The sequence below is a fragment of the Phyllobates terribilis genome, unplaced genomic scaffold (assembly GCF_046119375.1).
Source record: "Phyllobates terribilis strain yellow unplaced genomic scaffold, ASM4611937v1 Scaffold_4781__1_contigs__length_57218, whole genome shotgun sequence".
NCBI classification, from domain to species: Eukaryota; Metazoa; Chordata; class Amphibia; order Anura; family Dendrobatidae; genus Phyllobates; species Phyllobates terribilis.
In genome coordinates, this window is record NW_027367530.1 from 20,526 (window position 1) to 46,566 (window position 26,041).

The window sequence follows — 26,041 nt, forward strand, 5'->3', positions numbered from 1 at the left end:
GACAATCTTACAATGAATAATGGTGTTTGCGTAAGGAGAACACAATATGTCGAGGGCGAAAATGACTTTTATGAGGTATTGACTGACATAATCGATTTAGAGTATCTAGCTCTACCAATGAAGAACACCGTCATATTCAAATGTGAGTGGTTTGACCCCATGGATAGTGGAATACACGCTAACACTCGATACAACTTGGTGGAAGTTTGTCATAGACGGAGATACAATAAGTATGAACCGTTCATCTTGGCACAACAGGCCGACCAAGTTCAGCACTTTCCATATCCAAGCAAAAGACGGGATAAATTGTAAATTGGTGGGCAATATGCAAGATTAAGGCAAGGTCAAAGCTTGACATGCCAGAGACAATCGTCCTGGCCTTCCAAGACGACATTGAAGAAAATCCCCTTATCATCGAAACAGATGAATATCCCACAAACTTGGCTGATCAGAATGAAGAAGCTGACGAAGATGTGTTGCACATTCCTCCCGTCGAAGAACCAGAAGTTGTCTTTTCATCATCCGACGACGAGGAAGAGGTAGAGGAAGACGAACTTGACTGAAGTAGATGTGTTACGTATAGGTTACTCATTACCTAATTAAATGTAGTTCACTTTCGACATCATAATATATTAAGTTATTAATTGGTGTTCCAGTTTATTATATATGGTTGAAGAAATGAGAGGACAAGGATCTAGTAGTAACCACACAAGATTCGGTCGTGGGCGCGTCCGTGGTTGAGACCGAGCCCGTGGACGGGCTAGCACGTCGTCCTTGGGACTCGTTCCCGAGGCTGAGCCGGGTCAGGCCGGTACCGCTTCCACTACTCCACCGGCACCATTGGATGTCGGTGGAAGAGTATCTATCTACCCAGACCCCAGTAGGGCGATGCTCCTTCCGTCGGGACTAGTCTCCCGTTCTATGCGGGAGATCTTCCGAAAATCTTTTTTCATGTCTGGTAGTGCACGGCGGTTTCTATCGCCTGAGGAGATCGACTACTACTGGCAGGAATTCAAGGTAATTATTTATCCATTTTTAGCTTCACGATTACGTTAATATACAAATGCAAAATGAAACATGCATGTTTTTTATGGTTTCCGGAAGGAATATTTCTAGGATGAGTCCGAGTACGGCGAGGACTACATCTATTATGTCTTCACGAGACATGTGGGGACTTGGTAAGTTGCAAATCACTATAGTTTGAAATGACTTATTAGCTTACTTTGTAATTTTTTTAACTGTCAACTATTATGTATTCACGAGACATGTTGATCAAGTTATATAAATAATAATTATATATATAACTTGATCAACATCAGGATCGTCAACCTTGATAACATGAACTTGAAATATTAACTGTCAACTATTGGGATTTCTTCTTCACACCTCGGGAGCACCACCTGATGTGCCGTATGTAGACGAATGACACCAGCCAACCATGCAAGGAAAATAGCGGTCGGATAGTCTAATGAAAGACTATGCAGATGGGGTTTATATGATGCTCTGTTTGGTCGTATCTAGTTAAGCCGATAGCCGAGGGAAACTCCGATACTTCCACCGAATTAGGAAAAGATATGTATATATATAGCAAGAGAAGACTCCAAAGAAATTGAGTCTTATGGGAATTATTTACAACAAGAGAAGACTCCACGAAAATTGAGTCGTATGGGAAATATATATAACAAGAGAAGACTCCAAGGGAATTGAGTATTATGAGGAATATATATAACAAGAGAAGACTCCAAGGGATTGAGTCTTATAGGAATTATTATTTGTATAATATACATTTGTGTGGGAACTTTTTAGATAATAACCAACAATGGCTTTATAAAACAACCTCCCATGAATAATTGGGTCAACGACCAACGTCATCGTATACGTGTTATGCGAATTCAGATTGGAAAGATGACTTACTTAACCAGGAGGCCAGACGATTTTCCAAGTTGTACTAATCGCCTGGAGGTTTATTAATTATGTGCATAATAGCACTTGTCTTCTTTACTTCTCAAAATGTACATTCAAGTTGAAGCTTTTAATAATGTCTCGCAATGAGAACGAAGGGAATAATCCTGATTGGCGGCACTGGCTAAGTGCGCAACCACTTATATCAACATATAAGGCTACGGTCATGACCAAAAGATTTAGGGCACATCCTCCTAATACCGAGTTATAAAGAAACAACTAGACCTCGTGAGGTACATAGTGTTCCTACGAATACTCGTTCTAACTATACAATATGTCCACAACAAATCCACAACAAAGTCCATCTATCACCCTTAGGTAATAATATAATCATATATATATATATAGTATATCCACTATATGCATACAACCTAAATAACATTTATTTTAGGTTATTAGAGTTCCCAACACAAGAGAGTAATATTTTATCCCAACTTAATATAACAACTGATTCATTGTTAATTGAGACAAATATGGAGTAAAAACAATAGATAAGCAAGAGTGAACCGCCACTTGTCTTAGATCAGAAGATGTGGATACGGGTCGAATGGGGATAGGGTTCCTAGTTGACGGGCTTGATTCCAAAAACTGAATGTAACTCGAAAGAATAGATGTTGTTGCACACCTGGGTTCGAACTGCTCGTTCAAGGCTCAAACGGAGACGAAATCAAACATGGTTGGTACCGTTGCTTTTTATCAAAACAAACTACAATTTAGAGTCAAGAAAATCCATAAAATATAAATTATATCATCTGGAGAAGGCGAAGACCGTGAACATTTACTGGTCACGTTGTCATCCAACCTCTAGTACCTTTTTTCTTTTTATGAAAGGAATCAAATATTTCATGAGCAATTAAGATGTTGTCTTGAATTAATCTTTCTTGCACAAATGCACCTTGTAACGGATTTATTAATTTTGGAAGAAGATGTTGAAGACGATTAGCCATTAACTTAGTGATAATTTTATACACAGTATTGCATAGACTAATAGGTCTATAGTGGTTAATAGTTTTAGGATCATTATTCTTGGGAATTAGAGAGATGAAAGATTGAGTAGCCTCATTTAATAAATTACCATTATGAAAAAAGGCTTGAATTGATCTGATGATAGAATTTTTAACAATATGCCAATATGACTGGTAGAATTCTGCCGGAAAACCGTCCGGGCCACATGTTTTATTCTTTGGAAGGTCCATTACAATATTCTTAATTTCTACTTCAGAAGGATTTTTAAGTAATTGAAAATTGTCTTCCTGCGTAATTATAGTCGGAATTAAATTAAAGTCAATTTGATTGATAGGATTAATATGTTGAGGATTAAAGTGAATAGCAAGGTCTTTAGTGATAGGTTCAAGTGAGGTAAAGGTGATGATTTTCTGTTTGAACGATCTTTGTTTTGCTATTTGCTGGAAATATTTCGTGTTTTTGTCCATATGAAAAGAATTTTTGATTTTAGCTCGTTAAACCCAATATGTGTGTTGAAACGAAAGCAAAGCATTATATTGTTTAAAGATATTATGGAGCTTATTTTGAATAATGGGATTGTTTGGATTATTAAGAAGATCCTGTTGCGTATGAATAAGATTAGATGATGTCTGGATTAGTTTATTATGATTGTTATTAGTGAATTGTTTTTTCCATTGTTTCGATAGTTGTTTTAATTTACGTTGTTTCATATAGAGGTTGAACATGAAAGAACCTATTTGATTAAATGACCAAGCTTGTTTAACCAAATGAAGATATTGCGGATGATCAATCCAAGCATTCTCGAAACGGAAAGGGAACTTTTTAAATTCTAATATGTTTTCCAATTTTAAAATAATACAACAATGATCGGAAGATGTGAATGGTAAATGGTTGACTTCTATTGTTTTATACCATTTACGGAATAGTGGAAGAATCATACATCGGTCCAGTTTTTCCAAAATGGTAGACGCAAAATTCGTAGGCTTTCGCCATGTGTATGGAAAATCTTTAGCAGGCACTGTAATTAAACCGAAGGTATTCGTAAGGTTGTTAATACGACTAAATCTCGTTTGATCCGGGATGCACCCACCCCATTTATCAGATGCACGTGCAATTTCATTAAAATCACCCATAAGTAGGAAAGGAAGTTTATAGAGATATATTTTGTTGTAGAGTTTATTCCAGAATTGAGTTTTAAATAAATTATTAGAAGGGGCATATATGAATATTAATAGGAATTCTATTGAGTTATTTTTGTAATGAATGATAATAATGTTATTCTTGTTGTAATAAAGTTTGAAAAGATTAGTATTAATGGTATAAGAGATTAGAATCCATAGACCACTCTTGGATTGATCAGCCGAACAAATGTGTATGTGTTTCATTCCTAGTTTATGCAAAAAGTTATTATTAGGAATGTTGTTCAATTTGGTTTCTGATAGACATAGTATATCAAGGTTATTCGAACGTTTTATGAAAGAGATTTCAGTCCAAAATTCAGTACGTCTAGTTCCTCTACAATTCCAATAAGCGACATTCATTTAAAAACTTTTGAAAATTTGTAAACCTGAAAGGTGTCGCACGACACAGTTTGAAGGATACCCGATAGTATCATGTATATAAAAATATAGATAATCTGAAGGATACCCTTGAGTATCATATATAAATAAGAATCGTAAATATATAAAAAATCGTAAATATCGAGAAGAATACCAAAAGGTATCAAATAGATAATCATTATAGGGATACTTCACAGTATCATATTGACCCAAAAAGATGAGAAAGTACATAAACCACTTGGAAAGCAATTTAAAATTTCAGCAGCCAATATTCAAATTGGGAAATGATGATGATATACTTGAATAAATAGCATTACAACATTTGTGTTCGTTTTAACCCGAGAATCGTTCATGTACGAGCTAAAAGATATTGCCTTATAGATAATGTCAGCAAGAGCAACACAACCACCATGAATGGCAAACTTGTTCATCTGTGCCTGCTGCTACTAGCATGCGAAACAGAGTCTCTCTCCTTGTCCCTGTACCTCGACGGCTTCCTCTTGAAATGCCTGTCCTCGTCGCTCGACTCATTGTACTCCATCTGCGAACAACTCTTCCTCGCTACCGCCACGTCACCGTTAACGGGGCGCGAAGGCTCTTTGCTCGACGGTTTCGCCTCGGGAGAGCGTCTGCGCTTCTTGCTGGGGTCCGCTGCTCCTTTCTCGGGGAAGCTGATGCGTGCAAACACGCTCGACTTGTTGGACGCCGCTGCTGCTGAAGAAGAGGAAGACGGTTTTTGTGAAGCGTCGGGGGACGGCTTTGAAGAGGTTTCTGAGCGGTGGCTGTGCTCGGATTTTCTCTTGGAGCTCCCGCTCACCGCCCTGCTCTGGTGGGGACGGTGGTGGTCGTAATCGTTAGGGTGGCGGTCACGTGGACGATCATAGCGCTCCTCACTCGCTTCTCTCCTCTTCGACGCTGAACTCTGTGAAACAACACAAAATTCCATGAAGGTTAACCAGCTCCGAACCAGCAATTCACTTAGATTCTTAAGTAAGTGCTTAAAGTTTTTAAACTAAGTACTTCAAATTTTAAATTATAAGTAAATAAACTCCAGTTTTTAAGAGGGCTGATCGGGTGCGGACTAACTTTCCGGTGCGGACTAGTATAGTGCACTAGTATATTACTGGATAGTGCACCAGTGCACTACTACAAAGGCACCAGTGTACTACCGTAGAGTGCACCTGGTAATGCACTACTGTAAAGTTACACCAGTATACTATTGGGGGTGCACCTTAGTACACCAGTAGTACACTCCTCAGTAGTGTACAGGTGCACGCTACAGTAGTGCACTACCAGGTGCACTCTATAGTAGTGCAATACCAGGTGCCCTCTATAGTAGTGCAATACCAGGTGCCCTCTATAGTAGTGCACTGGTGCACTATCCAGTAATATCCTGGTGAACTGCAATAGTCCGCACCGGAAAATTAGTCCGCACCCGAAACGTTCTCAGTTTTTAAAACTAATTATTTCGAATAAGTGCTCAAGAATTTAAATTAATTTCAAGTATTAAAATAAGTACTTAAACACTCAAGGTTAAGGTTCTGAACTGAGACCAGAACCGGGAGAAAACCGGCCATGTTAACGTTCATCATTCAGTTGAACCTTGAAGAGTGGACGTAAGGAGTATAGAGTATTTATCAATAAGAACATTTTTCGTGCATTCCTTAGATTGATGATAAGAGGTTGAACATTCATCCAGTGGTTTGTGAACTAATGACACTGTCATCAAATGTCTCTATAACATATAGAAGTAGAGTCTCATTTTCAGATGATATTTTGTTAATACAGGAAAGCCGAAAACTGTCAGTATTATGCTAAAAAAATGAATTCATTCGGGATGTATATATCAACACTGCTAAAATCTTTTCTCAATACAAAATGAAAATAGTAGGGTAGGCCATAACAACATACAGATTTTGATTTCATAGACAAGGCATTGACACTGCTGCTGACTTCCCTAGAATGGTCGCGCTCTTTAGGCATCTCTCTGTTACAAAACAAGAATCATAAACCAGCTTAGGGACTGTTCGTTTCGTCATAAAAAAATATTTCTAAGTACTTATTTTTCTTTTTCAGAAAATAAGCACTCATTCACTTGTTCAGTTCGTCCACCCAAATAATTTTAGAAGTACTTCGAAGTACTTATTTGCCTACAAAACAGAAGCAATAAAATGATGCTTTTAAAAAATTAGAAGTACTTCTTTTTTATTTTCTTTTACCATTTCACACTTTCCTCCATTTTCTATTTCTAGACAATAAGCGTGCATTAATAAAAGTATCAGTACCAGCCACAGCATCAGCATTAACAACAACATCTAACAGCATTGGCAAATCAAACAGACCCTCCCAACTAAACGAAAATGGTAGCATTGAAACACCTTGATTATAATTGAGAAAGTAATACCTTTCACCCAATCGTTGTCCAACGTCATGCTTGCGTCTTCCATCAGCCTTCCTAGCCTCAAACTCTTCCCTTGTCATTGGTGGAGGTCTCACATTACCTCCCCTACCAACATTATTCCTGAGAGTTCAGAATGTAAGATTTGGTCTTACAAATTTCAAACATATTGTCAGCTTGGATGATGTAAACTGACCTTTGAGGTGGCATCATAGGATTAGGGTACATGAGATTTTGCCCCATATATGGGTCATGAGGTATAGCACCTGGAAACGGCATATGATCCATAGGTCCATACCCCATGTTGTAAGGCATTCCACCACCAAATGAACCCATATACGCGTCCATTCCAGGTTGAAACCCCGGTTGAAAACCTGGCTGAAATCCAGGTGGCATCCCTCCGTTCCAATATGGATTATTATTGTACCCTCCTGAATGGCCCATTGGCATCATATAGTTCTCTGCCGGAAATTCTTGAGGATTTCTCCACTGCATATTCTGCATCTCTGTACCTGCAATGTCAAAGCGCTTTAGAAGATGACTTGCCAATCCCATATCATAAGGCGTACATAAAACATAAAGAGTATTACCGTTGACAGGCCCACGGATCATCTTCTTCTTCTTTTTCTTCTTCCCTGAAATACACACAAGATTACAACAGCACAATGCATTATGGTTCCTTGATTAAGTGCGATTTATACAGACCTTCTATAGCAGCCAGTTTCTGCTGCACTTCTTCCTCGGGGGGTAGAGCACCCCCATTGAATGGAGGTTCCCTAGCACTACCTGATTCATTAGTAGCTTCCGAGATATCTGGAACTGTAACTGTCTTCGAATTGTCAGGGTGGTTCTGCTGAATTAATGGCTGCGAAGGAGGATTAGTTGACTTCTCCACACTCTCAGTCTCCTCAGGTTTGACAAATGTAGGCTGTGATATATGCTCTTCCTTGACAGGAACAGACCGTGTCGGTGATGCAACCTTATTAGGTTGTGGACACCTCGATGATTCCATATCTGACAAATCATAATCACAACATTCATTTGACATGTATTCAAATTTGGAGTAATTGTGCTTCAATTACCTTGAGCATGGAGAGCACTTCCACCATTGTCACCACTGCTATTAGTAGATGACATGATACGGTTTATTGTGTCTCTTAATGTCTTATTCGGAAGAAGATCATCCGCAAGTACATCTTTTACCCCACAAACACACAATGACTTTGAGATAAGGTAGTCCCTTATACCTGAACGAATTACAAATGCAATCACATTAAAGATCGAATCTCCTTTTCCAATTATTGAAACATAGACACTTACATTTATCACAGAAACTTGTGAAACAACATTTACTGGTGAGTACAGCATCTTTCATTACATCCTTGCACAATGGACAGTGAAACTCAGGAGGAAGATCTCCTAAAGAGCGAGTGGTAGGAATTCCTTCCATTGCCTTCTCAAAAGCAGCCCTAATTTAATGACAGAAATCAGACAAATTTACATACATCCTCATTAAAAACACGGCGCAACAAACAAACAAACAAAAAGAGCACAGAGCATACTCATTAGGCTGTAAAAACACCGACTGCGCCACTTGGCAGTACAATGTTTCCATCAGGGTTTGCCATCAGCATTGTCTTTGGTATACCAGTTGGAGCTGTAACTTTCCTGATGTCGAAACTATGATCACCATTTGTCGGGCAGTTGCTGAATAAAATGCCCTAAAACATGCAAAGGCAAAGCTCGTTTAGTGTAAATAGAAATTTCAACAAAAATATAAGATTAAAGTATCACAGGATTATATAGGGATTGGCTGACCTGGAACCTTGCATCGATGACAAACATAGCCTTGTGGAGGTGTTTTCCTCTCACCAAATCGGCCGCCTATATATATTTACAATTAAAGGATAAGGTCCTCATGTAATAAAATTTATAATTCCACATATCAATAATTTATGGCATTTTAGCTAAAAACAAAATGACAAAATACAAATCAAGAATTCGCTCTTTTTTTCTTCTCTAAACAGAACATCAAATCTAGATTTACATCAGGGGTAACTGCATACAACAGCACAAAACTACTAGGCAGTTCACGATTCCCATATTTCAGATGAAACATTGCAGCCTATAATTAGACATGCTCCCTTTTACACAGATTCTCCAACAAACATACATCAAGATGAATTTTTTTACGCCTCAAGAAATCTGTTGAAAATAGTACTACATCTGAACAGTAAATACAACTTATTACTAAAATAAATGAGCACGTCAGGTAGTAGGAGGTACCAAAACCACGTCCGCCCATCATTCTTCCTCCCCTTCCAAAGCCTCTACCAGATCCAAATCCGTCAGCACCTTGACTGTAGGGTATAGAAATTTTAATCAAAGAGTCAGAACTAAGATCTAGAATTCTTTATAGGTTCACAATAAAAAAAAATGATCTGATATCATAATGGCAATTAAACTGATATATAGCGCACCTCTGCCAATCTAACGCTGGAGTTTCAATTAAAGCCCTAATTTTATTCTCCTCATCAGCCTTGCTTGGGGGATGATCCTCCCCAATTCCATTGGTTGCTTGTGCTGAATTTACTTCTGGAATCGTTGTATATAAGTCATGCCCAAATTCATCATCCCATTCTGGAGGTTCCGTCTAGAAATTCCAAATTCAGTGAGCATCAAGATTCAAGCATGAAATAAAAGTTCAGATCTTTCAAAACATCGGAAATATAAGTGTGTAAGAGAAACAGTGTAAAAACCACAGCTTACATTGTTAACATTAGATAAAGAAGTAAAATTATCTTGCGGAAGATCAGCGTCAGGCTTGTTTTCAACCTTTGATCTGCAAAATAAAACATAGTTCCTGCTCAAACTAACTCTATGTATTTACCATTGAAGCCTATGAAATTGACATGTTACCCCCTGTAAGTTGCTGGAGTTCACAAAATAAATGAACATAATAGGACTAAATGCTAAGCAAAAACCTATTGAATATCCTGCTGAAATGACAATTTCTACCACTAAATCTGAAAACTCAGTAAGTTGTAAGGTTTGAAGTAGTACTCTTCAGGCTGAGTAACAACTGGCATGCGAAAACGTCCTGGAACCCGACGAACTAAAACCGATGTATTTTTTGGGATCAACATGGCTTCATCAAGATATTCTGAAATCGCAGAACAGAGAAACATTCTGTAAAAAGCTGCAAATGGATTAACCATGAGATGAAATACAATTGATACAGGAATGCTTGTGTAAATTCAGCTGGACTGTATTATCTTAAAGGGAACCTTATTCCAACTTTAAACTAATTCTGGTGCAATTTGAAAACTGTTAAGTTGTACCAGAACTTACAAACATGTTCTTAATCCAATTCTTAAGCAAAACAGTGGATTAGTTGCACACCAACAACCTAATGACATACATAGATCTGAACTACAGAAAAATACCATCCCTAACCAATCCAAATATAAACTCCATCAAGCAGAGCTGCTTTCTGGAGCCATGGATTAGCATCTAACTGAAGCCCTTAATTTTATGCGAGTAACAAGTCCAAATCCCAAATTGTTTCAGCATTTAAAACTTGTAAACAAGGATTACATAATCGAAAGAGATGTACATCAAAAATTAAAATTACTTCATTGATCCGACAAAAACCACCAACCTTCATTAGTTTGGGCGTTGATGACCTCGAGGTCATGATCATTACCCCTGCCCAAATGCTTTGATTCATATATTCTTTCTTTTAGATTAAGAACTGATATGAAATGACTGTCAATAGAAATTGAGTCATAATCTTTTGCACTTTTAAACTTATAGTACACTGCCATTATTTTTCCTTTCTTTCAAAGAAATCAACAAAACAAATTGCAACGCAGAGGAAATCGTTAACCAAATAGTTGACGATTTCAAAAGGCGTCACAGTAAAATTGAAGGCCTGTGTATGAACTCAACACAGCTATATTATAGTACAATTAAAAAATATTCCTCCTTTTTGTCTTCAACCCTTGTCCTAGAAGCCTCTGATGCTGAGTTCTTCGGCTGGTTCTTCAACTCGACGAATCAGCGATGCTCCTAGCGTTGATCTCAATATTTCACCAAATTTGAGGACGAGATTCCACAGATCAAGCGCAAAATCGAAGAAGCCCTCCACTTGAAAATCCCGATCAACAAATCCACGGACGGAGCAAAATTCCTCCAAATCCCGCCGAATTTCACCAAATTGACGGCAGACGAATGCCGTGAAACGATCTCCGATCAACCACACGATAGAGATTGCGCTCACTGGAGGTGCAGGGCTTATTGATTATATATTCGATCGTCCAATAACCGACTCGTCTCAACGACAGGTATGGCCGGCGGCGCGAACCAGGAAAACTGACAGAAGCTTTGACGGGGATAAGATTTCGACGTGTTTCATTAGACGCAAAAGTCCTGCGATTCGAGCAAGATCATTGCGATCAGAACAAGGCAATCGACGTTTGGAGGAGAATTGGAGAGAGGTAGGGTTAGGGTTCGGTGGGATAAGAATGGGAAAGTATGGGACACATGAATGATATGCGGCCTTATATTCGTTTCTCTAAAGTCTAAATTATGCAGAGTCTATAATATCGCGGCGGTCCTATTTCACGCCTTCCGAATTTCCACTACAAAAATGCAAATGATCTAGAAACTCCGATTTAAGAATTTATTTATATGGCTTATAAAAAAAATCTCGTGATGAGGTGTTTTATTAGACAATTTATATATTATTTTTTGATATAAATATTTTTTATTAGATAAAATTTCATATAAATTAAGGTGGTTTTTTTTACCTAAATAAATATCCTTATTAAACGGAAATGTAAAAAAACAATATTTAGAGAAATAAAATAGCTTTATGTAATAATTGCATAGGTGTAAATGTGGTAAAATAAAGAAAAAGTTGGTAAAATAACATGTATTTGTATCCAACAAATTTATCCTAGATGACATGTATTTGTATCCAGATGGAGTATTTTGTTTAATCTTATCAATACTTAATTATATTAAAGTTGAGGTTAAGTTCTCCAAATGTCAACTTTCTATTGATCCACCTCACCAATAAATTTTAAAACAATAATATAACCTATTAAACAATTACCACATCATTATTAATTTAAAAAATTGAAAGATTATGTTTGAAGATTGAGGATATTATGCTTCTCATTTAAGAAAAATAACAATTTTTGAAAAGTTCTGCATCTTACTCCCTCCGTCCCTTTATAAAGATCTCAGTTTCCTAATCCGGCGTCCCAAAATATAAGTCTCATTTGCCATTTTTAGAATTCTTTTAAACCCAAAATTTACATTCTCAATACACTTTTACATATCCCAACACACTTTTACACACTATCTCTCTTCATTAAATTACCCTTTTTTTTCTTCTCTCTATCTCTCTCCTCTAATCATTACAATTTTCACTTTTCTCTCTCCTTTTTAATTTCTTCTTCACAATTTCTTAAATTTTCTAGAAAACACCAAACGAGATCTTTAAATAGGGACGGAGGGAGTACTATTTATTTCTAATTAATAATCTCCTCTGCGTGTACATTAAGTTGTATAAAATCCGACCTTATAGTTACATTCTAATTATAATTAGTATATATTCCTTGATGTTTTTACTCTCCATCTCCTTCATCAATTAATGGTATTCTCTCTTAACATTCTCCTCTTCTTGCAGCCATCGAAATCCTCCTTAATTCCGGTGAAGTCCTCCTTAATCCCCTCGTGATCCATCTGAAACTTCATTAAAATTATACATAGTAAGTATCGTTACATAAATCTAAGAAAGTTCTATTAAATTAAGAATCACATATTTAAATAAAAATATATTAAAATAGAAAGGATTAAATAGATTAAAATATAGTTACTGCCATATCAAATTATAAAAAAAAACAACAAATAATTAGAAACTTTATTAACATCCCACCCGAATAAAAAAGATTACTGCCAAATCAAACAGATTTTAAAAACAAAAACAAATCACATATCTAAATCCCATCGGAATTAGAAAAATCAACAACTAAGAGAGTTTTATTAAATTAAGAATCAGCTCTAAAAAATCAGGTTAAACTGAGATTAAAAACAGAACAAAATAAATTTATATCTAATTATTAAAGTTGAGGTTGATATCGCCATTTTTGAATCATCTACTGGTGCCTTGTCAACAATGTACTGTTTTTTATGAATACATATTATTTAGTGCAACATTAACAATATATTTAAAATATAATTTAAAAGATCATTTAAAATAATTAAGTTGCACCATAAATATAGGACCCTAGAATTTTTATTTGTTAGATTTAATTTTATAAAAAATAATTTTGTATCTAAATTATCTTTCCAAGGTAAACCTTACATATATTAATAAGTTTGATATTTGTTTGTTTGTTAAAATTAATTAACATGACCCTATAGAATATCAGATTGATGTAATATTAGATAACTTATTTGCTACAATTTTGGTTTATGTTAAAGTACTTTATTATAACTAAAATTTAATTAAGACTTAATTAATATTTTAGTTTTAAATTTTTGTAGATCTTAAATTATTGATACATTAAATCCAATATATATGTAAAATAGAAAGTTATAATTTACTTATTCAAAGTATTTCAAAATGTAAATTATATAATTCAAAATTTTAATTAACCAATCACTTCTCTTAAAAATATCTTATGAAGATTTTTTATTCATTTTCAACCATATACAAGAAAAAAATCTTGATGAAGGGAAGTTTACATCCATAAATATTTATATCTAATTACTAAAGCTGAGGTTGATAACGCCATTTGTCAATCATGCATTGGTGTCCCGTTAACTAGAGATGGGCCGGTTCCGGTTCCGGAACCGGCTAGGCCTAGGAACCGCCAGTTCCCCGGTTCCAGAACCGCCGGTTCCCTCCCGGTTCCGGTTCTGAACCGCCGTCTTTCTAATTAAAAAAAATATTTTTTTATTTTTTTAATTAATTTTGGATGGAACCGGCGGTTCCCGGTTCCGTAAAAACAGGAACCGGGACCGGAAAACCCCCGGTTCCATGGAACCGGCCCCGGTTCTGGAACCATCCGGTTCCATCGAACTGCCGGTTCCGTGCCGGTTCGCCGGTCCCGGTTCCAAAAGTTCCATCTCTACCGTTAACAATGTAGTATTTTTTTATCAATACCTATTATTTGGCGCAACACAAACAATACATTTTATAAATATAATTTAAAAACTCACTTAAACTTACACCATAAATATAGGACCCTAGAATTTTTTATTTGTTAGATTCGATTTTATCAAAAAAATAACAAATTAATTTTGTATCCAACAAATTATCTTTCCAAGGTAAATCTTACTTATATTAGTAAGTTTCATATTTTATTTATTTGTTAAAATTAATTAACATGACCCGCCATTTGTCAATCATGTATTGATACTGTCATCCATAAAATTCTATTAAGGGGTAGGTTTGTACTTTCTATTTTGTTAATAATTTTATATGTGATTTGATTCTTCTTTAGTACTCCTCGTAATTTATTTTCTATTTTATTAATAATTTGATTAGTAATTTGATTCTTGCTTAGTACTCTAAATATATTTTAAACTTGATTATTTATTACATAGTAGTTATAATGTGTTTTTTTGTTGAGAAAAGTTCTACCGTGTATCAAAGTGAATTTCTTAATGACAAATTTTTTTGCTAAGAGATAACAATACTAATAAATTAGTCTTCCTCATAGATCTAATATGATTCATCTCTTCCTCAATGGTCTAGCTATATATTCAATATATCATTATATATACAATATATTGTGATCACTATAGAAGAAAGTTTCCACAATACTAACTTTCTCCACTATTTTTCAAAAAAAAACTTCTTTTTAGTTGTAACATGTCTTTTTTTACATCAACTTTTTTTTCACAAAGAATTTTAGTGATGATTACAATAGGCTAATCAATGATGTTCGTATTTGCAAAATTGAACTCATTTTGACATGGTATGTTTTATTGTAAAAATATTTTCTCTTTCAAATCACTCACCCTTATTATATATTCTACATTTTCAATATAATTCAATTCTCTTTTATCTTTTTTGTTTGGAGGTTATATGGTGATTTTGATTTTTCTGTCCTTTGACGAAAATTGTGTTTTGCTATATGATTTTTGTGATTGTTTTTTCTTTTCTTCAATTCACTATAAAATAAATTCATATAAGCAACGGATGTGGTGGTTTCCCCTAGATGATTGAAGTTGATTATACTATTCTACTATTACTCTTCCGTTTAGAATTCAAGCCAATATTTTGATCTCTTAATTAAAAAAACAATTGACACAAGGTTTTCTTACTATTTTTTAATAACCTAGGAAATTATAAAATACACAAAATTAAAAATCTTAATAAGCTTAATTATTATTTTAAATATGAAACCCTCTTCTATGTCTGATATATTATATTCATTCCAAAAGTTTTCACCCACACATTAATATAATGAAGATATTTTGTTTATTTTGACATTTTTTAGTTGCAATATTTTGACTTAATGTCTCAAATAATACCGATTAAATCTTAAGTTTTAGATATTGTTAAATAAATAAGATAATTAGAGTTATTCAATGATCGAATATTTTTTATATAAGATATGATCATTATTATAATCCAACGAGATCTACCATTAGATCATAAGTTCACTCATTTGTTTAAGTGGTTTCATTTGACCAAAATAAAAGATCATTTTTTTCATTTGCAAGCTTCAAACCAATTTGTAAACTTATTTTTCCATTTCGAGAGGAATATTGTTATTTTAATGAAGTTTTGTTAGTCAGAAAGTCGTTGATAATATGAGTAGTTAATAATCAAGTGAGATTTGTACAAAATATATAATGATGTCATTTTTTGGAAATATGAATTTTAAATCTAGGGAAACATTAAGATTATATATTACTAAATCGTTGAATCCTTAATTTCTTACAAACTTAAATTTGTTTGCATTTCAAACTAAAAAATATGTTTTATAAATTATGTTGTTATTTACTATAATGAGAATTATATAATAGTCTTTTTGAATTTTAAATTTTAATTTATACATCTATATTTATCATTTTATATACTAATTATCATTCTTGTGCAGGGCACGGGTCTTAGACTAGTTTATATATAAGGGAAGTTTCTATCTAGGAATGTTTTTATTGCGGAAAAATAAAAATTAAGGCTATTTAGTAGATATTTTTAAATTTAATGGTTAGGATTGATTTCATGGTAAATGGTCAATGATAAACGGTCAATACGATCAAAGGAACCCCGATCACGATCAAATCGTTGATAAAAAAAATGCGACCCAATTTTTTTCTAGCATAATTTTTTCAAGAATGTGCAACATTTTGTATGTCAAATATGCAACAAAATCATACTTCCTCCGTCCTAAATATAACGTACGTTTTTTTTTATCGGGCGTCCAAATGTAACACATTTTTTCCATATTTGGAAATAATTTTACACACTTTATCACTTCTCAATACACTTTCTCTCATTCCAACACACTTTATCTCTTTCCAACACATTTTTACTCTCTCCTCCTTCTCTCTATTTCTCTTGGAGTACAATCATTACTCCTCACTTTTTTCTTAAAACCCGAACTAAAACCCAAACGTATGCATAATTTAGGAACGGAGGGAGTATGAGTAAATGTACAGGATATTAATAGTAAGTGTGCATTATAACGTGATTAGGTTTACTTGGTTTCCTATAAAAATAGATTTATATTGGAATATTATTATTGTGGGATATTCTCTTGAAAAATGTGCAATATTTCTCTTAATAATGTGCAAGTTTAATGAATTTGGTTGTTGTAGATGGACATTAAATATACATTACTTTTCTACACATACGCAAGATACTCTTATTAAATGTGCAAGTTTTATGAGTAATTTTGCAAGATTGTCTGGATAAATATGCAAGGTATTGTAAGTAATATACAATGTTGCTATGATTAAATGATTGAAAATTTTAATATATAACCTTCTTAATCATATATGCATCAGTTTTCTATATATGTACTATAAATTCTTAGTAAATGTACATGTAAATGCTAATAATATATGCTAAATGTTTAAAATATTGTCATTCGAAATGTAATACAAAATACTTATTATTTTACGGCAATTCTTTTTGACGCGTTTTTTTGCTTTCTAAGGCAGCGGAGGAACCACCGGTTTGTACGAGGTAGAAACCGTCGGTTCCTCGTATTTATAAACCGTCGGTTTGTAGCAATCACCTACCGCCGGTAGTTGTCTGGAGCAAACCGCCGGTAGTTGTCTGGAGCAAACCGCTAGTTAGTCACTGTTATAAACTCTCGGTTCATTGTAAATACCAATTGGAATAGGATAAATCACTTTTGATTACTTTTTACAAAATATAACACATCAGTAGTCCTTTTAATTATATTTTGACAAAAAATAATATATTTTACAAGCCTACATATTAAGATACGTAACTATTTCATTTGGACAAAAAATAGTATGTTTTACAAGCCTATAACCATTTTTCAATTCATTAAGGTGGATGTTGTTATATGAGGTTTGTGAAATGAATATATCATAGTTAAAATTAAAAAACAACACATATATAACTAAAACGAGCAAATATAACACTTATTGTCAACAACGGCCAAAACATACACCAAATCCAAAACATACACCAAATCCAAAACATAAACCAAAATTCAAAACATAAACATATACAAAATAACTTCATGCTCATCAATGGTTTGGCTGGTTGTAGAAAGGGCGAAACTCATCAACTGGCTTCCTTACTGCCTCATATACCTCATCTACCCGCTCATATGGTGGTTGATCATCGTAAAATGGTAGAAGGTACTCGTGTACTCGGCTGGCACTCTGCTTGACAAGTATAAATATATAGGATGTAGTAGAATAAATAAAAATTAAAAATCGTAATTTAAGAGTGAAAATTCATATTATTACCTGGTATGATCTCACATTGGGAGAAGTAATGTAAGGGTGCGTCCTTTGTAAGAACCAAGACATGTAAGGCTCCTCGGACTGCCATGGCACATTAGCGGCAACACCTAATTCCTCGATGGATAAGTTATGCCATCCTTGAGAACTCTATATCCAATACCCTTGGTCATAGTCCACCTTGTATGCCAATGTCTTGGGTAGTCTATGAGCTCTAATAGGATCAATCACCGGCTTTGGGATCCGTTACGTACGCCCAAATTGACGCGCCACCCGGTCTGGCATGTACGGCTCTGTGTGGTGCGGCAATGTCAGGACCCCATGGAATAGGGAGGAACGTAATTTCGTGTTATTGAAGTCAAGCTGACCGTATGGCATCCAATCAACCTAAGTGTAATTGAATTAATTTATCATTAAGTGTGATTAATAAGGTAATAATTGTAGGATAAGAATGTACTTACATCACGAGCGGTCATCCTGTCGAGGATTGCTCGATACCCCCTACTACTGACGGTCTCTCAGGATGGTACCATTTAGATGCCCATGGCTTTGGAGCATCCTGGCTCCATCCGGGTGATTGAAGAGCCCTGAACTGTGGAAAGTACTGATATATCCAAGCCTGGTATTATGGTAAAAAACAATTGAAAATTCATACATGGTCATAAGCATTTGTGAAATGAATATAATGTTTTGAAATAGAGTTTACCTGTAGAAGAGTATAGCACATCGATACTTGTCGACATCCAGTCGTGTACACTCGCCCAAGGACCGGTACAAGTGGCATAGGATGTCTGTCCCCCAAGCTAATTTGTCAACCTTATCGAGAGGGTTGACGTACTCGAAATACTTGAGATCGATCTTCTTTGATGACTTGTTAGGAAATATCGTCGTCGACATCAGAAAATCAAATACGCTGTTGCCCTATCGGTTGAAGTCCACTTATGCACCTTCGACACGTCCTTCATCATGTCGACAAATTTATCGGACCGAATCATCCCCGACGGTGCAAGCTCTGGATCTATATTAAAGTACTCCAAAGCATGTTGTACCAGGTAATTGTGCCTAGGCCTTGTAGGTCCCTAAAAGCTTGAGTTCTGAACTGAATGCCATGCTATCACCAAATATGGGCACATCCAAATTGAGATGAACGTCATGGAGAGTGACCGTCATCTCTCCAAATGGCAAGTGGAACGAGCTCGTCTCCGGCTGCCACGTTCGATGAACGCCTCTATCAACTTTATGTTGATATCTGTATACATCAAATCCGGTACGTGCCCAAAACAAGACCCGTAGACAAATCCCCCCATGATTTCTTCTTCGACAATTTCCATTTCAAGAGCATGTGTATTCGACGTTCAAAAGTCATAGTCTGTCTCTCCTACAATTTAAAATCACACATAATTATAGAAAAATAACTAATATAAATTCAATGACAATAGAAGAATTTAGAAAATTACCTTGTTACGATATATGTCGTAAGCTACATGATTCTCAAACCCTATTAGCAATTCCGGGTTCGTGGGTCCTCCGTCCACCCCTTGTAATAACTTAGGGATATATTGTTCATTTGATCTTCTTGGTCGCGTCCGAGACGAAGAAGCTTCCTAGTATCCTCCTCTTCTCTCTCCTCAACCGGTGGTTCCTCCTTTTCATCCGGTCTCTCCGCCTCCCTTTCTGCTTCTTCAGTTCCATGTACCCTATCCTCCTCCCTCTCAGCATGATCTTCTGGATCAACCTGTCCTCATTCAGAAATAGTAAAATGCATAAGTGAGTAATTTTGAATACATTTACGTCATGATATAAAAGTTATCATTTGTCTTACCTCTGTAATACGAATACTAGAAGATATGCATGTTACGTTGAGTAAATCAAAAGGCATTGAGTAATGATCGCCAGACTGTGAGACAAACTTGTGGATTGGGAGATGAATACATGGGATGAGGAGGGTAAGGGATTTGATGCTGGAAAATGGGAGAAGGATAAGATGATTGACCGGATAGTACTGTGGAGGGGGCGGGTAGTACTGTGGAGGAGGCGAGTAGTATTGTGGAGGGGGGGGGGGGGGGGGGTAAAAGTGGCCTGGAGGAGACTGGTAATGATGTCCAGGCGATTGAGTCGGTAATACTGATCCGGAGGAGGCTGGTAATTTGTGCAGGCGGTGGAGGAGTCCGGGAAGTACTGGCCAGGAGGAGACTGGTAGTACTGTGGAGGTGTAGCACCTACAATATCCATTGCCTCCTCGTCCGATGACGAGGGCATAGAGGTGTTACCCTTCCTCTTCTCGGCTCGTAGATAGGTATTCCCGTGGCTTGTTTTTTCTTTTTGTGGTCCCGCAAGACAACACGTCCCTCACGTGATTCTCGATACAAACAACATATCAACATATCTATACAAACAACATATCAACAACATATTAACAACATATCTATACAAATTAATATATATCTAAAAATATTTTATGAAAAAGCAAAAAATTATATAAAAATACAACAACATGTATATAAACAACATCATATTAACAACATATCAACAACATTTACAACAAAATAAGAAAAGATAAATTCCGCCGGTTACTAGCAGGTACGAACCGTCGGTGAGTAGACCACACAAGCCGCCGGTACACAAAAAATAGCAAAGGCCGGTGACCACCAAGCTACCGCCGGTACCGGACAACCATTAACCGCCGGTTACCGGTAACAATTAATCGGCGGTTTCCCTTTATGGTCTAGATTTGGCCTAGATTCAACAATTTTGTGGTGAAAAAACAGATCTACATCAATAATCTAGTTCAATCTAAAATTTATCAGTTTTTGTGCACAAAAAAACTAGATCTACATATATATAGCACAATTACATGGAAAAACACTCAAAAAAGGGAAAATAAACAAAAATCATACCTTAATGAAGTTGTTTTTGTCTAGAATTGAGAAAAATGGGAGGATTTAGCTTGTCCTTGGTAGGGAAGGGGAGAACTGCCGGTTTGAGAGCTTGTGGGAAGTGAAAATGTGGCTAGGGTTGAGGAGGAAGAAAAGAATGCTTTTTAAACCCAGAAATGAGAGGAGACCACCGGTTTGTATTGGATATAAATAGTCGGTTTATACATAATATTAGTAATCTTTAGTAAGGGTGGCAGCTCTACATACCCACCAATTAGGGCAAGGCCAGATTATGTGAAAGGACAAATGCTCCAAATCGTATGCCTTGGGCACGTGAAGGAAGAAAATCATTGGATTGCGGTAATATTAACATTCTAAATTGGTACATTTTTTCATTCACGATTAAATATCCTAATTGACTATATTTCAGGTTCTTCTTGACGACGAGTGCCCATTGCCCCCAATTACTTGCATGTGGGGATATCATCGTGAAGAATCGGCTTTACAGTTGATCGCTCCATATATGTCTCGTCTTCAATCTTACATTGATAAACTTCATGCACATTAAATTCAATGTAATTTTTTTGTAAAATTATTAGCAATAAAATCAATTACTATGTTGCAAAAAAAGTGTTATATAAAATCAAAATATACCGAAACACGGTGATTGGCCTTAACATTCATCTCAATTTACTATGTAGTTAATAAAAATAACTAATAAACTTATTGAAAAATGTTAGTGTTATAGGTAAATTACATTACTCTATATATGGTTAAACGAGAGATGAAACCACATCGATATCATCTCGATAATGCTACAGGCTAGCAAACATTTCATTTTTTGTTAAAATATAGTATAAAAGACTATATATGTCTTATATATTGTAATAAACTTATTGAAAATTGATTAAGTGAAGCCAATTGGAATATAACAGAAACTGGCGGTTGCTGAAGCAGAGAAACCGGCGGTTGCTGAAGAAGAGAAACCGACGGTTCCGAGAGCAATAAAACCGGCGGTTGGTGACGCTAAAAAACCGGTGGTTGGTGGAGTGTAGGAACCGGCGGTTTCTTACCTGCGTTAAAAAGCAAAAAAAAGCTGCGTCATTTAGCAACACCCTTATTTTATTGCACTTACATGTTCAAATCATTGCACGTTTTTAGTAAAAAAAACATTGCACATTTAAGAACATGGTAGATTTGCTTTTACAAATCTCATACAATACATATGCAAATTTATGAGCAAAAATGTTGCACATTCCGTGTGGAAAAAATCTCTCTTGAAAAAAAATTGGGTCTAAAAAAATAAAATAAAAAATTAAAGTCAACGCCGGTCAAATGTGGTCAACAATGTTGTTTTAGTTAATCGTGTTAAATGAGGTTGTATATTAGGTAGTGAATTTTCAAATCCATTGGCCAGTATTCATTTTCATTTCTCACACAGATGAACTTTCTCAAATTATGTTTATCCATATAATAAGCTGAAAAATAGTTCATATGTCAATTTCTCACATATTATATTTTCATTAATTTTTAATAACTTTTTACACATCTTAAATTTTAAAATCAATGTTATTTTTAGGCTATAACCATGTGACATCTAATTTGACATACACATGACAGAAATTATACACATTTTATTTACTATTATGTTATATTATAGGACTAAACTCTGACTTAATAAAATAAAATAATATAATTTAGAAAATATTTTACTCTTCATAAGAGAAAGAACCAGAATCTTACACTATCTTTTATATTTGATTATAAAATATTCGATAAAAATTGAAAATGACTAAAATAAAGAATACATAAAACACGGTTATAAGTAAAGTATTATAGTCATTGTTTATTATCTATTATAAAGATAATTAATTATATTATCAATATAATATATTTTTATTAATATTATTTATTTATATATATATATAAGTTATAATAAACTAGTACCGTGTTTTTTTTGTGAGAAAGAACGCAACCATCAATTAATTGAGATAATTGGTTAAAAGCGTCCAACACAATTAGGAAAGGGTCCGAATCTGGTGATAATAAATCACTAAATAATAAAAAAGAATGAATCTGGGCCGTTGATTTTTCCTTGATCTAACGGCCGGGGACGCGCACATGTCCACGTTGGCAATCCCGGCTACAGTCCACGCTCTATGTTTGACAAGCGTTAAACAGTCGTTGGCCCTATCAAAAATAATCCAACTAAAGTATCTACTAGTGAAGTGGTAAGTCGGAGTCGAGTCCCAAGGGAGCCACAATGATAGCTTAATTCAATTTGTGTTACCAAATAGTAACTGGGGGGTTTTTGGTTTGTAAACTAACTAGCAATATTAAAACGTGAATTGTTGGATTTGTAAAATATAACGATGGAAAGCTCACTCTTTTAGCATCAGCGCATTATTCTTATGGAAAGTTGATCATCGAATTCTATAAAAGTTATGTTCTTTAAATAAATAATCTAGATGTCCTACTCTTTGTTCGTAAATAGCAACTAGTCCAAATAGTCCTAGAAACCCTTGTTGTATGCAATAACCAAAGAAATCCTAAGGTTCAACTACTCAACAACATAAAGATCAAAGATATGTAGGCTTATGCAATACCATTGGCAAATCACCGATACTCGACACAGGTTTATAATCTCTACAAAATAAGCACTCGCAAATAGTCTATGCTAATTCTGATTGCTACCTAAAAGACAAGACTTTTCAAATCGAATTATCAAGCCTAGCGATATGAATGAATAATAATCAACCTAGTTTACAACCTAGATAAAATCAATATCAATCAATGACAATAATCACAAGAGAATATAAAACAATGTTGAAATTATTATTAGAACATAAACAATAGAATTCTCACAAACAATTCCTAGAATAATGCCTCAACCTAAGAGTGAACTCGTAGGAACTTAGCCAGACATAGCCAAGAGAAAGCTATACATAATTATTGATGAACTAACCAGGGATGAAGGTAGAAGATGGCACAAATGTGGGAGCTTTCTTCTTGGCTGCTGAATCTCTAAGAATGAATTTGTGAAAGTGGCAAAAGATAATTCTAACCTAAAAACTCAAGGTTTATATAGTATCTAACCTAAAAGAGATAAAATAACTGAAAATAAAAGATAAAAAAGGGAAAAACTAATAGAAATTCGGACTAGATCACAATTGGGCCGGGTCCGTCGCCGAGTCACGATCGAGACTTTATAGTCTCGACCGAGACTTTTTCCCAGTCACTCAGAAATGGCACCAGACTCGATCGCTACCTCCAAGTCGCGATCGCTACTTTCATGTCGAGGCAAAGTCGCGATCGAGACATTATAGTCTCGGTCGAGACATCTATGTTGAGGGCAAATCTCGATCTAGACATTATAGTCTCGGTCGAGAGTTCTTCTTCATAGCTCTTTTTCGTCTTGAAACCTTCTCTCAGACTGGTCTTCGGTCTTCTATAAGCTTCCGAGGCAGCTCGGCTTCACCTCTCAGCTTCTCCATGGGTGTAGGTGTGGTAGCCTTCTCTCTAGCTCCGTTCCAAATGCACTAAAGGTGAGTACAAACAGGATCTCCATAATCAATACCACAAAATAATGCTTAAGAGCATCCCGCAAATCTATAAGTGAACAATCATACCAGATTCCGGGAATACCGCTCAATAAGCACCTAAACACCACTAATCCTAAGCTAATAGTTGCTAGTTACACCATATAATAAACTCCTATCAAACCTCCCCACACTTAAACCTTGCTCGTCCTCGAGTAAGCAAAATAAAACTCACTCCCCCTAAAAGCACAAAGGTCTACAGTAAGTGTAGAGAAAGTCTACTAGCGACTATACTCCAAACTCAAAAGTGTATCGAGCACTAACCTACTCCGATCTATCTCCTTATGTCTCCGAGATGTCCTACCCAAAAACCTCCTTATTTCTCCACTTCATATGTCACCACTCCGTATCAATAATAAAACCGAACCAAGCGGTGTGCTTTTAAGCACATGTGGAATCCTAATCTCCTCTAAGGGTAAGGGTACATAAATATGACATAATAAAGATAAAATCGAGTCTCCCACTCGCTTATACACTTCTTATTCCTCCTCTTCGAGTAATGTCCTAAACCACTAGATAATATGATCAATCCACAAGTCACAACCACCAATCCTAATTTAAAATTCTGCATAATACAACCACAACAATATGCATCAAACTCCAAGAAATAGAAATCTAATCCTAGGATCTAACACAACCGCCGATAATATGTAGCAAAACTAATAAACTAATGGAATGGTAAGCATGCAAAGTGTAAATAACAATAAGCTCATAAATAGAGAGATAAAAGGCTAAAACTAACTCCTTATCCCTCCTTGGTGAATCCTAGAACCCCGAGATATCCTTCAACTCCCTTCTTATGTCTCCTGCGCCATTAGATATGCAATTAATAAAATCAATCACAAAACAAGTAATTCCGGCGCCCTTTCGGGTTTTCACCAAATTCTAAGTGGTAGGATCTTTTCTTTTCTATTTTTTTTATTTTTATTTTTCAGGCACCAACCTTTTCCTTTTTATCCATTTTTGCTTCCCTGGTTTTTATTCTTTTATTTTTTCGATTTTTCGCTTTTTTCGAATTTTTTTCGTATTTTTTTAAACAATTGCAATTGTTCAAGACTCAAATATAAGTTCGTACAGACTCGATCCAAATACGACACAAATAGGTTCAACAAAGACTCTAAAAATATAAAGATAGCAAGAAAGATAGCAAAACAGCATGAACTCCTCCTCGGTACGGTAACTCCTCTCCCCACACTTGAACAACGCATTGTCCTCAATGCAGCAAAAGAGGACCTCATAAAAATAGGGAAGAGGTGGAATTACCGCAATCACTCCTCAGCATCGACGCCCCGGTCGCGGTCGAGATATAAAGTCGCGGTCGAGACCTTTTTCGAAATTTTTTCGCAAAGTGAGGTACCATCGTCTCGGTCGAGACATTTATAGTCGCGGTCGAGACTTCTTCTCGGGGATGAATTCTCGATCGAGACCCTGTAGTCGCGATCGCGACTTGAGTGATTTCGGGTGATTTTGTCTGTTTTACTCCTCTAATGGCATCCTTCCTGCTGGCTCTTTAGACTTTCTAATGAAAATAACAAAAAAAAAACAAACAAATGGGATTAAAGTTAGTAGAAATCCCATCGGGTTGCTTCCCGATCAGCGCCTTATTTAACGTCGCGGCACAACGTACGATCATTCATTCATTGCTTTTCCAATCCTTTCCGGATCGCATCATCTAATAATAACTTTTTGAACCATGGATGGAAAGGT

At 35.5% G+C, this 26,041-nt stretch overlaps 1 protein-coding gene and 1 non-coding gene across 2 annotated transcripts; one reads left to right on the forward strand and one right to left on the reverse strand.

Annotated features, from left to right (window-relative positions):
• Positions 1-6,075: 6,075 nt before the first annotated feature.
• On the reverse strand, positions 6,076-10,712 carry LOC141249578 (uncharacterized). The gene is given in 16 exon segments (XM_073669689.1): positions 6,076-6,222; positions 6,399-6,474; positions 6,892-7,008; positions 7,082-7,520; positions 7,591-7,899; positions 7,968-8,132; positions 8,206-8,354; positions 8,448-8,461; positions 8,463-8,591; positions 8,593-8,606; positions 8,704-8,769; positions 9,172-9,245; positions 9,366-9,538; positions 9,664-9,727; positions 9,949-10,048; positions 10,547-10,712. Coding segments are annotated over 16 exon segments (2,202 nt in total).
• A 4,390-nt stretch (positions 10,713-15,102) lies between these two features.
• Positions 15,103-15,196, forward strand: LOC141249580 (small nucleolar RNA Z103). The gene has a single exon (XR_012312257.1). It is a non-coding gene; the product is annotated as a small nucleolar RNA Z103 (small nucleolar RNA).
• Positions 15,197-26,041: the final 10,845 nt, after the last annotated feature.